Source organism: Schistocerca gregaria, chromosome 2 (genome assembly GCF_023897955.1).
Source record: "Schistocerca gregaria isolate iqSchGreg1 chromosome 2, iqSchGreg1.2, whole genome shotgun sequence".
Taxonomy (NCBI): domain Eukaryota; kingdom Metazoa; phylum Arthropoda; class Insecta; order Orthoptera; family Acrididae; genus Schistocerca; species Schistocerca gregaria.
In genome coordinates, this window is record NC_064921.1 from 804,581,914 (window position 1) to 804,598,458 (window position 16,545).

Below are 16,545 nucleotides of genomic sequence, written 5' to 3' on the forward strand. Positions count from 1 at the left end.
CAAACACGGCCATTAAGCGCTTTCACTTTCCGTCATTGAGAGTCCGTCTAAGTAGACGAGCGACTACTTCGCCTCTAGACTAAAGGTTCTGCCTGCGACGTCAGAACAGAGATAGGCATTGGGCTCGGAGGACAGCTGTCGGCCTCCAGAAGTTTCCGCGACAGAGGAGGAGCAGGCGGCCTTATTGACCAGAAGGCGGCATCATGCAAAGGGGCGGTGCTCGACCCAGTGTCCTCCGGCGCGTCCTGCATATTTGATGCACCTGCCGGGCACGGCCGGAAGCAGAGCGACAGCAGTAATTAGTCGCGCGCCTCTCAGTCCACTGCTGTGCCGTGCTGTGCCCGAGCGTGGCGTGGCCTCCGATTGGCCACTGGCGCGCTGCCAGCGGGGCGGGACAGAAGAGCCGGCCGGCCGTTGCTGCCTGGCGGGCCACACACTGCCACGCACAGTAGTCAGCCAGCCAGCGACTGCGTGCGCACGCGTGGGACAGCGGCGTCCAGGGACAGCAGCCACCATGAAGCCCAGGTACGCCGCTCAACACCGCGAGTATTGTGCGACTTGCTGAACACTGTGCACCGTAATTACGAGACGAACTCGTTATACCGTCCTTTGCCGAACATCGTTACTCGCATGCTTTACTGAACATTACGGGGCGAGAGTATTGCAGGACGCTGCGAATCGATTTTATTGTTTAAGGCTATCACCTTTTCTGTGTTACTGAACGCCAGGAGGAAACTCCTAAACACTGGTGGTGCTGAACACCGTAAACGGTTATTGCCATCATAGTGAGTACTCAAACACTATTGCTGAACACCGCCATTAGTATCTACTGAAGAGCACTATTGAGCGTGTGATTTGCCTAGACTGTGTTCAGTAATCTGAAAGGAATCCCAGGGCACACTGTATCGCTGAAAATTACGGGGTGTCAGTTACAATGAACACCGCGAATAGTATATTGCATAACAGCACGGCATGGCATCCGATTTTCCGAACACTCTGCTTCATAATGGGCTGGCTCTGAGCACTATGGGACTTAATTTCTGAGGTCATCAGTCCACTGGAACTTAGAACTACTTAAACCTAACTAACCTAAGGACATCACACACATCCTGCCTGGGGCATGGATGTATGTGATGTCCTTAGGTTAGTTAGGTTTAAGTAGTTCTAAGTTCTAGGGGACTGATGACCTCAGATGTTAAGTCCCACAGTGCTCAGAGCCATTTGAACAGTTTGTTACTAAGAAGATCCTGTACTGCGGGCCACCTTATCGTGACGAACACCAAAGTTGACATGTACTGTTGCTAAACATTGAACTTTGCAGCCCTGCAGAACACATTTTACAGAAGACCGCTAATGGTTTATATTGCTGTTCAGTACGAGACGCGCGCGTTGCTGAACACTGAATCATTCTTATTCTTCGCGACTGAGGCCTCTCCTCTCTAGCTGCGTGGACTTTACGACCTTTTTGTAGGTGCCCCATATACCGTGTACATACGACCAGAGCCTCCCCTACTGCTGCGACTTTCTTTGACGGTCGGGAAAGCCACGGGAGGGCTATCTGTAGACGGGAACTCCACGTTGATGTTTCGGGTCGCGAAGTCCGCAGTCGGAAGGTCGGAGACACCTCCTGTCCTAAGGAACACGAGCCGTGCGACTGGTGTACGGTTGTAGCGCTGAACGCTGTTAAGCGTAGTTATTGCTCATCTACATCTACATCCATACTCCGCAAGCCACCTGACGGTGTGTGGCGGAGGGTACCCTGAGTACCTCTATCGGTTCTCCCTTCTATTCCAGTCTCGTATTGTACGTGGAAAGAAGGATTGTCGGTATGCTTCTGTGTGGGCTCTAATCTCTCTGATTTTATCCTCATGGTCTCTCCGCGAGATATACGTAGGAGGGAGCAATATACTGCTTGACTCTTCGGTGAAGGTATGTTCTCGAAACTTTAACAAAAGCCCGTGGAAAGTGAAGCACTGCGTTGCTAAACACCACCAACAGTACCTACTGGACAACAACTTGGAGCGTGCGATGTACTGTTCTGTGGTACAGCCATAAAACGCGTGTGGATAACACCGAACCGACAGCGTAGTAAATTACATGAACAACTCAGCACCACTGTCAGATCAGATCCAGGTTTAATGTGTGCTCACAGTGTGTGTGTGTGTGTGTGTGTGTGTGTGTGTGTAGAGGGCCAGCCAAGAAAAGCGACGGCGTTTGCAGGGAGGGTCGTTCTGCCGTGGTGCTTGGTACGGTACAGGGCAAGCAAAACACGCTGTGGGCGGCTGTCGGTCGCGCAACGCTCTGTTCGCTGCTCCCCGGCTCGGGATTACGCAACACGGACCACGAGCAGCGGTCAGTGATAACTTGCGTGCCAGTACGTAAACACTCTGACGTCGCTCCACCTCCTCAGTCGCGATAATGGAGCTTCCGTCAGGATTTTCACAACCTGAAATAGATACCTGTTCTTCGTGTTTTCTCGGCACCAAGATGCAGCTGTGGTGGAATGAGCCTAATAGGAGCAGTAAGCTGGTAGTTCAAACCGTAAGTTTTTAGATGCAAATGTGAAACACGCTAGTGACGGAACTCGTACAGTATTCTCTCGTTGCTTGCAGTTTGTGGGCTATTTTCCATCACCGAAGTGGCACAGGTACATGTCGTTCGTCTAGCAGACAACTGAACGTTATCTTAAGATATAAAATAAAAGAAAATGCTGGCGGCTATTACTGCGCTCTCAGACGGAACCGTAAGTAACAATATCGATGTACTGGGTTATCTATTCAGAGGCGCAGAAAGCGATTACGTACAGGGTCTCACAAATCGCGTTACTCTGTGGTACTTATCTATAGAATGTAACTTATCCTCTTTTCACATATTCAGTATTCACTGTTGCGACCGTCACAAACAAACTAGCAGATATTTATGCTTTCCCTAACCAAAATCATAGATCGTATTTTTCACAAAAGGTGAAAATGGTGCCCACTAAACGGCTCTTACTGTCAAATACAGATTTTTTGGTTCTACATTCATTGTCATTACAATAGCTTTAGCTGGCATCAGAGAAATAAGCGGAGATGTATTTTCTTTCGACAATGCTTGAAAACATTCATAGACACAAAAATAGTCGTGTACACAATTAACGCTACGAAGCTTCCGGCATTATCGATGAGATCTTTTTTCATATTATCTTGAACAGTAGGGATCCTATAACAATTCATTGCGGTACGCCCAAAAGTATGTTTTAATATTATATACACGATGATTTCGCCCCGTTAAGAACGAAATATTGTGTACTACCTACTGGAAGGTTCTAACCTCTTCACAAAGCTGGTCTGATGTTCTGTAATGTCGACTTTTTTTTTTTTTTTTTTGAGCTCTATGATAAACAAAGCGAGATGTTTTTACTACATTTGTGTTACCTGGACCGTTGTTGATTCCCACAGAGAACCTTTTCGTTACTCAAAAAGCTCATAATACGCGACGATAAATAGTTTTCTAGTTTTGCAATTCACTGACGTCAGAGCCAATGGCCCATAGTTATGCGCATCTGACCGACGGCCCTTCTTGAAAACAGGAATAATCTGAACTCCAATCGTCTGTAATCCCCTACAATAACTTGCTGCTAGAAGGGGAGCACGTTCTTTCACACAATCTGTACAGAATCAGATACGTCCAGTTACCTGGCGCTTGTTGCGCGATTTTAGTTCATCATTTACCTCAATACCTGTCATTTCAGCTTTTGTAAAAAATATTTTTACTCTCCCCAACCCCGAGGTCCGATTGGTCGCAAAATGGAAACGACAGTAAAAATCAAAAATGTGTTATCTGCAACATTTAGCTACATTATCCAGCTACGTCCCTACATAGTCGGCCCTCCAACTTGTAGACATTTGTCGTAGCGTGGTACCAACTCTCTAGGACCCTCATCGAAGGGGGCAGCCGCGTTTGGTTTCTGCCAATTCCCTACGCTGGTCTGTAGCTCGTTGTCTGTGCCAAAATGCTGTCCTCACAGCCAGCGTTTCATGTGAGCGAAGAGACGAAAATCAGAGGGATCCAAGTCCGGGCTGTATGGGGTGTGATCAAAAAATTCCCCATCGAAAACGCTGCAGCAGCATCTGTGTTGTGATCGACTCGCTGAATTAATTCATCGGTTGACACGCACTACCTTCCCTGACTGCCAGCACCAAGAACGTCTGTACGTCCTGGTTCGAAGTTCCACCACCACTGCCACAGTTTGCTGTCATGCAGAACAGTTATGTTATGTGGGCTGCATGAAAGCAGGCGGAATACCTTAGTGCGAAGACATCGAATGACTTGGCGGGAGACTGTTGTTCTAGACATCTTACGTACTCACTGTGCGCTAAGAACTGAAAAGTGCGACGTGACGCTGTCAACGGGTATACTAGGAAAAAAAAAGAAGTGATCGTGCGGCATTGATAGCCAGGAGGCCTCATCCGGAGAAGTTCGGCCGCCGAGTTGCAAGTCTTATTTCAAGTGACGCCACATTGGGCGACTTTCGTGTCGGTGATGCTGAGATGATGATGAGGGTAGCACCCAGTCCACGAGCGGAGGAAATCCCCGGGAATCGAACCTGGGCCCGCTGCACGGTAGGCAAACACGTTGCCACTCGGCTCAGCGGGCGGAATGCTAAACAATACTTGAGACATTGCGCAGCTCATCTGCGCAAAGCTTCGTTGCATTTTCACTGTGGTTTTAATTTCGCGACCGATCGGAGATTGGAAGAAAAAGGTCTCGGGTTATGACTGAAAGGAGGAACCAGAGTACGATCTTCAGCAGTGAATCAGTTTTTGGTATATTTAATTCCTAATTTCTGGTTTGTTTGTGTCGTTGTGTGCTTCGGTGGTAGTGTGGTTACCGAGACATTGTATGGCATAGGTTTCATTTTGTAAATACTACAACGTTGAGTGACTTTCTCGAAAGCGTAGAATAGATTCCTTCTGACACGAACCTGGAATTAAGGCGGAAGAAAAATGGCCTCAAACTCGAGGGAAAATGAAGCATTAATTATCACCCAATTCCTTTAGAATCTAACGATAGGGATCAGTACCCGGTTTTCATCTTTCTGTGGTCGAAATAGATTATGTCTGAGTTGCCTTATAAGTGCGATCTTTAATACCGTAGCGGTGTATAGTGGTGTGCGGCCATGTACCAGAGTGAAATCAGCAGCGTTCTCTCATCGCGCTCTAGATGGGACAGGCAGTACCTTTTTAGCGGCTACCTTTCGCTGGCCGCGCTTACGTAACCCCTACAAACTGGTTAATTTCTGTCTGCCTATCTCGCATTATGATAACCGCCAGGAGTTTGAGGCGTATATGAATCTGACAGACCAAGAGGATGCACCATCCATAGTTCTTTTTTAGTGAGGTCCAAGCCTCTCTTCTTACATTTGCGTCAGTCACCTTCCTAAATCTGAAAGTATCGCAGAACTTGTTCCATTCTTCTCTCACTTCGACGTTCCCTGGCGCTTTGCTTCCGCCATAGCGGAGACCTGGATTTAAGGCGGTTAGTACTTATGAGATCAGTGTATATCGGGTGATGGAAGTTGTTCTTGGTATTTTGGATACTTTTAATTTCCGGTTTTAATTTCAGCTTCAGGAAGTTCGACAAGCGCCAAGATCGGAAAGCAGGCGCACTGCGTAGGCCTGAGTAGGCTACTCCCGCGATTATGTTCTGTTGCCTCTCTTATAGTACAGCTGCACGGGCGCTGTTATACCAGACAGGTGCACAGTATTCTACCACAATATCCACCCAGCGATCCTTAAAGCGTCTGCCTGACAGCCCCGTCATGTATTTGCAGAACAGAATTTCGGTTCTCCAGTTCCCGCTTCGAGCCCCTCGAAGATCTGCGCGACAGCGGTCGGTCCAGCGTTCCTCCTTCTTAGGCGTAATTTTCTGTCTTCCCTTTTATTGATCGTACTGTCTTATTTGCATTGCCATATGGATGCCACTTCGTCTAATATTTACGTAGATCAAATGAAACTATATGGTTTCAGAGATCTTTTCAAGTCTTAATCATCTGTGATGTACATATGCAGACTGAAGCGACGAATGAGAATTTGTGCGAAGGTCGGGATTCGAACCCAGGTCTCTTGCTCACTAGACGTGCTAACCACTACGCCATCCTGGCGCAGTGACTTTGCACAACTGCACATACGACCCTAGCACGCCTCCCTCCTGAGTCCAAATTCGCATTCACACCTCAGCCCACTTGGAATTGTCCCTAGATTCAAACAGCATTACAGAGACTCTCCAACTGTATGAAACGGGGAATCCTACCTGAAAGCTGAACGAAGGTGATTTAATCAAATGAAATTACTTAGGTTGTCCCAACTAGCCCAGGCATCTGCAAGAACTTTGTTAATTTTGATCTGACAGGAACATCGTTATGATGAAAGTTGTTTGATTAGAAAAGCCATAGTCCGCTTGCTTAGCTCAGAGTGCCGGCACAGTAGCTCAGCGTGTTCGGTCAGAGGGCAAGCTTACCTCCGTGATAAAAAAAACATAGTAAAGGAATCAACGATCAAATTGAACGGATGACATGTGACATCCGCCCCGACAAAACGCAACGAACAGTACCGAAAAAAAAAAAAAAGTGGTAACGTATTTTCCTACCATGCAGCGGGCCTGGGTTGGAGATTTTCTCCGTCCGTGGACTGGGTGTTGTGTTGTCCTCACCATCACCGACGCGCAAGTCGCCCAATGTGGCGTCAGCTGAAATAAGACCTTCAAACCCGGCGGCCGAACTTCCCAGGTTGAAGCCTCCTGGCCTTCAGTGCCACACGATCATTTCATTTTTACAAAGGCCGTTTCTGAGAAAGTCCCATATGCTTACTCTACTGAAAACCACTGAAATGCCGTTATACATATAAGAAATAAAAATGTCAAAGGTAGTTTTTTTTAAATGGCTGTGGCGTTTTTGCGCCAGAATAGCTGATCTGCATGAGCAAAATTCTGTAATAAAAGTCTTTTGTAGGTGTCACACGAAATTTCGGAGTGGAAATTCATTGAATATACGGACATTTTTGCGCTGTTGTTGCGGCCGTTTGAATGGAATGCCGATTGGAAATTTCCGTCATTCTCCGGGGGTCGCTGAGGCAAGCGGTACTTGATGTTTACTCCGCTCTCGGCAGGAAGTGGAATAAATGGGGTAAACACGAGGGCACTGCGCCCTTTCACTTTGCAGAAGAGTTATTGGAACAGCGCTCACTTTGTCTCATTCATATCTGCTATTCAGGCCCCAAAAATACCATAGTCCCATTTTTGACCAGTGCTGATGACCATTGTATTCTTCCTTAGAATAAGTTTCTCATTTTCCATTGCATAAACAGTTAGGACTTCTGCAACCAAACAACTTTTGTCTGAACCATTATTTCGTCACATTAAAATTAACATAATTCGAATGCCAGACATCCTATATATTTAATATTTATAGAGTGTATTGGGAGCCGGCGCGGTAGCTCAGTGCGTCCGGTCAGCAGACTGGCGCCCTCTGCAATAAAATAAAAAGTTTTGATACGTAGACTTTAAGAGACGCCATTCGACGTCCGCGCAGAAGCGATCTCGCAGAGGAGCAGCGACGACAAAGAAACAGACAGAGGGGGAAAAAGGTGGTTAAGTGACAGGCTGTGGATCTAGCGGTCTCGGATTCGATCCGCAGCAGTCGTTGGATTTTTATCTGTCACTTTTTTCCCAGTGGTTCGGAACCTGCTTTAAACTGGCTCGGTAAATCGGGTCAACGGTCGGATGCAGGGAACGGCATTCCACCTCTAACAGCACCAAGCGTAGTAAAACCCTGGTGTACAGACCAACTTTCAGCTTGATGACAGGTTTAACTTTTTTTTAAGGATGTAATATATAGATTCTTCAGGTAGTTATTGAGTCTGACTTCAAATTTTTCAAGGCGTTTGATATTAATATGTATGGACATGGAAGTATTTTTCCAGAATGATTTTTCACTATGCAGCGGAGTGTTCGATCATTTGAAACTTCCTAGAAGATTAGAACTGTGTGCCAGACTGGGTCTCGAACGACTGTCCCTCGCGTTTCGTGAGCAAGACTCTGCAATATCCTTTTTTCCGGGCGTGGTGGTCCTGCAAGTTTCTCAGGAGAGCTTCTGTGATTACTGGGAGGTAGGCGACGAGGTACTGGCGGAAATAAAGCTGGAGGACGGGTCGTGAGTCGTGCTTAGACAGCTCAGCCGGTAGAGCACGTGCTCACGTATGCCGAAGGTCCCGGGTTAGAGCCCCAGCCCGCGCACAGTTTTAAGCTTCCAGAAAGTTTCACTGAAGTATTTGTTACATTTGTCACTTTTTGGTATTAGGAAAGCTACAGGATAATGAAGAGGGCGTAGAAGTAGCGGCATGTGCCGACAATAACACTCGTGAATGGTAGCTCCAGAAGCAAGCGCCGGCCTTTGTGGCCGAGCGGTTCTAGGCGCTTCAGTCGGGAACTGCGCTGCTGTTACGGTCGCAGGTTCGAATCCTGCCTCGGGCATGGACGTGTGTAATGTCCTTAGGTTAGTTAGGTTTGCGTAGTTCTAAGTCTAGGGGACTGATGACCTCAGATGTTAAGTCCCATAGTGCTTAGAACCATTTGAATTTGAAGAAGCAAGCCGGAAGATGGATGTAACATGGTCCTTCAACAATTATGTCGGTGGTGCATGGGAGTCGGTTTGCCTGTTGCGCCTGAAAAGACCATTTACATGTTTTTAAAAGGGAATCCTTGTAAGATTGTAAGAGAGACGAGTTCATGAAATTGAGCTACAGGCCCAGTCCTTCACGAATTACGTAGGGTCTTCTTGGTGCGTATATTCAAGAAATGAGCAAAAGAGCGAGAAACACGGTGAACAAAATCATTACTCTCGCCAGTTCTGCCAATGCAAACAAAAGAATGATTATGACTCTATGTTAACTGCGATCATAGGATACAGTGAGAGTGCTTTGGCCCACAGGCTTTTCCTCGTAACACCAGCACAGATATTTAACACGGCGCAATGTGGAATCATTCTTCAATTGAAGGGAGCCTGTGGCACTGTGTCAGTTGTTGCGTTGCAAGTAACATTTGGCATGTGTCCACTCGATCTCCATATGTGGAAAAAGCGGCGATATGTTGACTAAGAAGGAACAGTATCATGAAGTGCTGAATTTAATAGGAATACGGGCCATAAGCAAGCAGCGTATTCAAAATCAGACCCTCCATCTGTGGGAGAAACGGTGAGACGACGCCCAAACAGCGAGGCGCACTCATGATATTCTGCCAAATAGAAAACAGAGATTGATAATGAAGCACTTGAATCGCTCAAGAGGCCTCACACCCTTCTTGACTGGCCATGGACCCTACTGGCATCGAAATGGTAGAAGTATGTGTGAGGTGAAGAAGGTACGCCGGAACAGACCATCTGCGGACGTCTGCTGATACTGATCGGTAGCAACAGTATCGGGACGGAGATACGGCGTTGCGAAACAGAATGGCACATCTTGGACGCTATTTCAAGAAAGGCCTGGCTAGGGCGTTATTTTATCAACCAACCCCCATCTCCTGCACCACGAGAGGTTGCGACAGAAGATCGAGAAGCAATGCAGCGAAGGCAGCTGAGCAGAAGAACAGCCGTCACCGTGTGCGCAGCCATCGTAAGAACACCACAGAGAAACGCAGTCGTGGGCCGTGACTCGCCACACAAGGAACTAGAAAACGGGTGACATGAGTCGGCCGTCGGTGTGTGGCTGTGCTCGATACCGGCAACAACGATGATCCCTTGGAACAAGGGAGTCCTTCCCTGCAAACAGGGAGCCAACAAACGATGGAAGTAGCAGATGCTACCACAGCGCCCAAGGAACCGACAGGGCCCTGTGGACCGGGGAACCATGGAGTGCATTGTGGAATCTTACAGACAAAAACTGAAGCTATTATAGCAGTAGTACACATAAATTTAGTAGCTAGTAGATCTGGTTTCTTTATTAATACTAGAAATAGTATTTTTATATATACGTATACATACTGGGTAATTTTTCCACCGTGTACAAACTGTAGGGATTGATCGATGAGAGAACACGGAACAAAAAAAGTCTAATGAGCTTATGTCTGGAGATGCGTGGTTTTCATGCTAGAGACCATTTATTCAATCATACATTGTTACAGAGACTGCGGTCTAGTACGCACTGTACCATGCAGCCACAGTTACCGTATACATGATTTCCTCCTAGAAAGTGGTACTGTTCCTCATATGTCATGCCCTAGCGCCCTCTCCTACCATAGTAGTTGGTAATGTTGTGTCCGATTCACTTCCGTTGCTGACTTGTCCTGTAGTGGGTGTGATACAGCGTTGTCCACAATGGTTCCGTATGCGAAAGGAGAGCTTGCCGACATGGTGTTTACTTACGGGAAGGTAAATGGAACAGGCGGCGGACAGCAAGGTTGTTGTATCCCCTCCGACAACAACCACAGCATTAAATGTTTGCAACGGTGTGTTGCCGTTTGTCTGAGACAGGGTCGTTTCAGGAGGAAGGAAATCGCGTGGGACGTACGCGATATGCTCGGCCAACGGACTTAGAGGAATATGTGATTAACACTGTGGAAGTTGGCCTGGTAGTACAGGGTAAGACGGACGACCAAGTGGAACACTCACCATGATAATTGTTATTATACTTATCACTTGAAGCGTGTGCACGGCTTGCTAGCGACAGACAGTCCACATCGGGAGGAGTTCTGTCACTGGTTTCTTGACCAGGGAACCACGATTCCGGGACTTGTGTCGTCCATCCTATTCGCAGATGAGGCCACCTTCACGTGGTGTGGTATCTTCAATTTCGTAACAATCATCTGTGGGATAGTATGCAGAACCCCAATGGTATGGTCACAGCGGATTATGAGCATCGGTGCAGCCGGAAAGTGTGGGTTGGGATAATTGGCGACCATAATTTTGGAGCAGTCTTCCATCCAGGTCGCCTAACAGACCGGGACTGGAGGCGTTTCTTGCGGCTGACTTTGCTTCCCCTGCTGGAAGAAGTGCCATTGATGATTTGAAGGATTATGTGGCTGCTTCATTGTGGTGCTCCAGCCTACTTCGCCGTTAACGTCCGGTCGCATCTCAATCGTGTCTTCACTGGTCGATGGATCGGACGAGGGGGGTCCAGTTATAAGGCCTGCTCCTTCACCGGATCTCAACCCGTGCGGTTTCTTGTGATGGGGCCATCTCAAGAGCACGTTCCAGACGTGGAGGCACTGGAGCAGCCTGGCCTATGTGAGCCCGAGAGACAGACCATGCTACGGCGCGTACATGTACGTGTTGAGGCATAGGGAAACCATTTTCAACACATACTCTGACTGTGGCTGCATGGTACAGCGTGTATTAAACCGCATTCTCCGTAACAAAGTATGTTCGAATAAATGGTCTGTAGGATGAAAACCATGCGTTTCCGGACACAAGTCCATTGACTTTTTTTCCGTACCCTCTCATCGATCAATTCCTGAGTTTGTACACTGTGGGAAAAATCACCCTGTATATTATTAATAGTGGAAATAATATGGGGTGGAATGTAGTATTACGTGGGGTAAATTAACTATTAATGCATAATTTGTGTAAGAATCAGTATAGCCTGTGTTTAAATTACAGACAACAGGATGGAACAAATAGTCTCGTTCGTGCACTTTTTGCTGCTGCTGTAAGTTATACGTCTGTTTCGTTTTTTGATTGTGGCCAACGTTGCTGTTTTCTGTCAGGTTTAGCAAAGAGCACTGCGCCGTGCACACACCATGCCGTGGGACAGACATTTAGCGACGGCGCTGGACGCAGCGGTCAGCCAGTCCTATTGCAGCTCCCTGATAGACGCCCTGCTGCTAGGCACACAGACAGACTTCGTTACGTAATGGCGTGTGTTCCACTTCGTCCAGCAGGCTTCCAAGTGGATCGAACATCTGCAGCTTCTGCGCGGCCGTTTACTGTCCCCCCGTGTCGAGATAATCACTCAGAAAGCGTTCCTGTGGTCTGCGTCGATAGTCACGCTACAAATACAACACCAGTTTCCACTGCAGTAATTCTGGAAAATTCAGATTTTTCAAAATTCGTTGCATAGTGGCTGTTCTTGGCAAAAACGGAGCAACGATATGAGCGAAAAATTTTATAATGAAGCCCATCAACTGTGTTTTCACTAGCGTTTAGTAATCGCACATGTACATTTCGAAGCAAGTTGTGATATTAACGCGACAAAAACACATATCTGTGGGTGAGACTATAGTCTGTTTCTAGTTGAAATTTGCAAAGTTATGGTAGGACAGGTGCGCGATGGAGACTAAAATAAATTGGAAATTTGTTCTAAGGTCATCAGTCCCCTAGAACTTAGAACTAAAACCTAACAAACCTAAGGACATCACACACACCCATGCCGGAAGCAGTATTCGAACCTGCTACCGTAGCGGTCGCGCGGTTCCAGTCTGTGCGCCTAGAACCGCTCGGCCACACCGGCCGGCTGGGAATTTGTGGTGAGGTTCTATGGGACCAACAAACTGCTGAGATCATCGGTGCCAAGGCTTGCACACTAATTAAACTAACTTACGCCGACGGGGGGGGGGGGGGGGGGGGCGGGAAGCCGCGTGGACCGTGACAAGTCGCCCAAGACCGCGCTGCAACCCCGCGCAGCGCGATGGAAAAAGGTAATCTATAGCAGAGCACGATACAGGACGTGAAAGCGAGAAAAATTTTCTACATAATCATAGCATAAAAAGTTCCCGGGTTTGCACTCGCGTCAAGTAGTTAAAATGCTGAGAGCTTTCGACCGAAGACATCTTGTTAATTGTCAGTTGGTATGAGTGCCAGAGGGCTGCTTAGCACGGCCTTCCAAATAGCACTGTCGCTCTCATTCCAATCTTCACCTTTTCCTTTAAACATTCCACTTCTAATAACACTAAAAATGGCGTCAAAAGTGCTACGCTAATCTATACCATTTTAAATGCCCTTTACTATTATAATTATTATTTTTATTCATGTGAGTCATTACTGTTTTTCTCATTATTGTTGTTATTATTCTTCTCTACACCTACGTACATACTCCGCAAGCCACGGTAAGGCGCGTGGCGGAGGGTTCCCTGTACTCTACTAGCGTTTCTTTTCCTGTTCCACTCGCAAACAGAGCGAGGAGAAAACGACTGCCAGCAGTCCTCCGTATGAGCCATAGCTTCTCGCATCTTATTTTCGCGGTTTACACGAATTATACGAGGGTTGGAACTTAAAACAGTGCAACTATTTAGTCACAACCGGTACAAAAGAGTTACATGCTTGCATCTGTTACTGTCTTTCAAAGTAGTCACCAGCGTTGTGTAGAACCAGTTGCCAGCGATGTGGAAGCCGTAGTATACCGTTAGCAGAGCCTGTTGCTGTTGATGGTGCGAATGGAGCGGTCTACTGCCTGTCGTATCTCTGGAACAGTACTGAACCGAATCTCCCGAATCACATCAAAGTCACAAGGACTTAAGTCCGGGAAGTATGGTGGATGGTACAGTACTTTCCAGTCCCACCGACGGAACAGAGGAGCCACAGCTTGCGCTGTATGCGCCCGCGTATTGTGCAAAATGATCGGTGGGTTGCGCAGAAAGTGTGGCGTCGATCGCTGTCCACTAAACCGAGCGAGGTGGCGCAGTGGTTAGCACACTGGACTCGCATTCGGGAGGACGACTGTTCAATCCCGTCTCCAGCCATCCTGATTTAGGTTTTCCGTGATTTCCCTAAATCGTTTCAGGCAAATGCCGGGATGGTTCCTTAGAAAGGGCACGGCCGATTTTCTTCCCAATCCTTCCCTAACCCGAGCTTGCGCTCCGACTCTAATGACCTCGTTGTCGACGGGACGTTAAACACTAACCACCATCACCACCACCACCGCTGTCCACTAACGCGACAACAGCATGCACTTCTTCCTCAGAGACGCGAGGACGACTTGCCCAGTGCATGTCTGCCACACTTTGCCGACCTTCGTTGGAAGCGTGCCACTGTTCTGTACGGTAATGCCGATTCCCCGCACGCCTCTTGAAGACCTTGATGACACTGTTGTGCTGTACGACCTCTGGCACATTCAGTCTTGATCCAACTCCGTTGTCCTGTTTCGAAAACATAGTGACACCGATACGCTAGACCGCTCGCTCCAAGTCACTGTGTTTCCCTCGATTGTGCGCACGCAGGTGACGTGGGGCGGGCGAGTCCATTTGCTCGGAGGTAAGGTAGGTATTTCAACAACGTGTGCTATTAGGGACAATAGTAGATTCCACCGCATAGAGTCTCCACAGCAGTGTTGCCGCTATTCAAGTTCCAACCCTCGTATGCTTGCGGAAGCAGAACCGTTCTGCAGTCATCCTCAAATGGCGGTTCTCTAATAGTGTTCCTAAAAAAAAGCTTCAACTCCGCTCCAGGAATTCGCATTTGAGTTCTCGAAGTAGCTCCGCGTTGTTCGAACTTACCGGTAACAAATCTAGCAGCCGCCTCCGAACTGATTCGATGCCTTTCTTTGTTCCGACCTGGTGTGGAGTCGCGACACTTGAGCAGTACTCAAGAATAGATGGCACTACCGTCTTATACGCGGTCTCCTCTACAGGTGAACCAATCTTTCCCAAAATTCTCCTTAGTTGACCATTCGCTTTCGCTACCACAATCCTCACATTTCATATTTCTATAGCTTTATTTATTTATTATTGTTGCTATTACCGGGAAGTGTTGTAATATCTATTGTATATGTTGTTCCTCGTAAGCTGTAAAAGAGCCTTAAGGCTCTAATCTGCTCAGGCTAAATAAGCAATAAGTAAGTAAATAAATAATACGTACTCTAGTTGCCCTTAGACATCGCCACATATGGCGCACGTTGTCTCGGCTATCGCTATTCGCCCGCTTCAAATTCCCGTCTCTATTAAAGGTGTTGCCAATAAGTTTTATGTCGATGGCCACCTTAATTACACAGTTCCAGAAGCAATTTACGTGAACCAGGATAGAGGTTTCGTTAAATGTGGTCCAGTGACCGTTTCCTAAAGCACCCTCAACTAAAGCGGATTTCTCGCGGTAGCGGAGGCGATAAAACGTCTCGGCTCCTTTTTCCGTTGTTCTACATCGCTCACTGTATGTCCGACTAAAACGTCACCGCACCCGCAGGGTATTTTGCTAATCCCAGGTCTTCTGAGAACTGCTGCACCTCTGCCGGAAATTTCTCGGAGGCCTGAGGAGCAGTGTAATTTTGCGCCTTTTCAGCACGTCGCTTATGGTGGGCGATGCGGATCCACGGAACGGCAAAAAACGAGTTTAGTTTCCTGCTCCAATCATATAGCGATTCTTACTTGAGATAGTTGTCGCTGTTGTTCCTGAGGTGGCGCAGCTCATGGTTATCGGCGTCTGATATCGTTCTTGCACGATGCACCAATGTTTGCAACACAGTACTGGTGTGTGTAGAGTGACAGTGGCTGATGGGGTGGAAGTACAGGTCGGTGGTGGGTTGGTTTCCTGTACACGCTGCGGCAGAGGCACCCATTGGTCTGGCGGCGGACGAGGACGTAGAGCAAGGGCAAGGCGTCGTCTTTTTCTACTTCGACAGCGAACTTGAAGTCATTGTCAGTCCAGTTCCGATGTTGTAAGAACTCAACTTTTTCACATCCTTGAGGCCAAATGACGAACGTTTCGTCAACATACCGAAAGAAGCGACTAATCTTTAACGGGATAAAGAACGTCGCCAATGGAATGAGTATTGTAAGTGTTAGAAGTAAAAAAAGAGGTTACATGTTAGACAACTACAACATGATCTATACACAAATTACTTAAATACTGAAAATTAATATTGTTGGTTGAAAAATCTTTCTGAATTAAATAAATTACGAATGTGATTTGATTCAGGTTCATGTATTACTATGTTGCCTAGAGATAAAGTAGATAAGATCAATTTTCATACGACAGATTCAAAGATTTTCACAGATGAGGCAATAAAGTCTATTAAACGAAAAGAAGACTAAGTCAATCGTGGAAAAATGAAATAGGAGAACTGAACTCTCAACTTGGCTGCATACGTAGAGATGTACATTTAACCATGATCATTTTACGACAGAAGCATCACGATGCTATGGTGTGCTTTGCGCTAATTTACAAAATACAAGATTTTCAGTCTTCCTTAGATATGTCGCGAGGTTCCGTGCAGTGGATAGTCTGTTCTTTCGTTTCATACGGAGCAGAAAGACTTGCCGTGTAAGTTGTTACAGAAATAGCACCGAGTACTCCGAACAGGAAGTGGCTGATGTAACGTTTGAACAATGTTATCGCTTCCCTCATTGGTCCACGCACACACACACACACACACACACACACACACACACACACACACACACACAATTATTCCGCTGTTGCCGTGAACACCGTGTACTACAAGCCCGCTATGAAACTAAACTCAGATGTGTTTCTGCCTAGTAACGAGACGTCGGTAATTTCATGAAATGTGGCCGTAGTTGCGAATGTCAACAACAATTAGCTATGAACTGATAATTAATTAACACCCTAAGATGTCGACAGGCGTT

The 16,545-nt window shown here is 47.0% G+C and overlaps 1 protein-coding gene across 1 annotated transcript in view; it reads left to right on the forward strand.

The window, feature by feature from the left end:
• The first annotated feature begins 375 nt into the window (after positions 1-375).
• LOC126335085 (phosphatidylcholine:ceramide cholinephosphotransferase 2-like) overlaps positions 376-16,545 on the forward strand; it is a 302,261-nt gene continuing 286,091 nt past the window's right edge. The window contains exon 1 of the mRNA XM_049997983.1: positions 376-525. Within this exon, the coding sequence (XP_049853940.1) occupies positions 515-525 (11 nt within the window). The 5' untranslated portion in view covers positions 376-514. The remainder of the gene's footprint in view (positions 526-16,545) is intronic.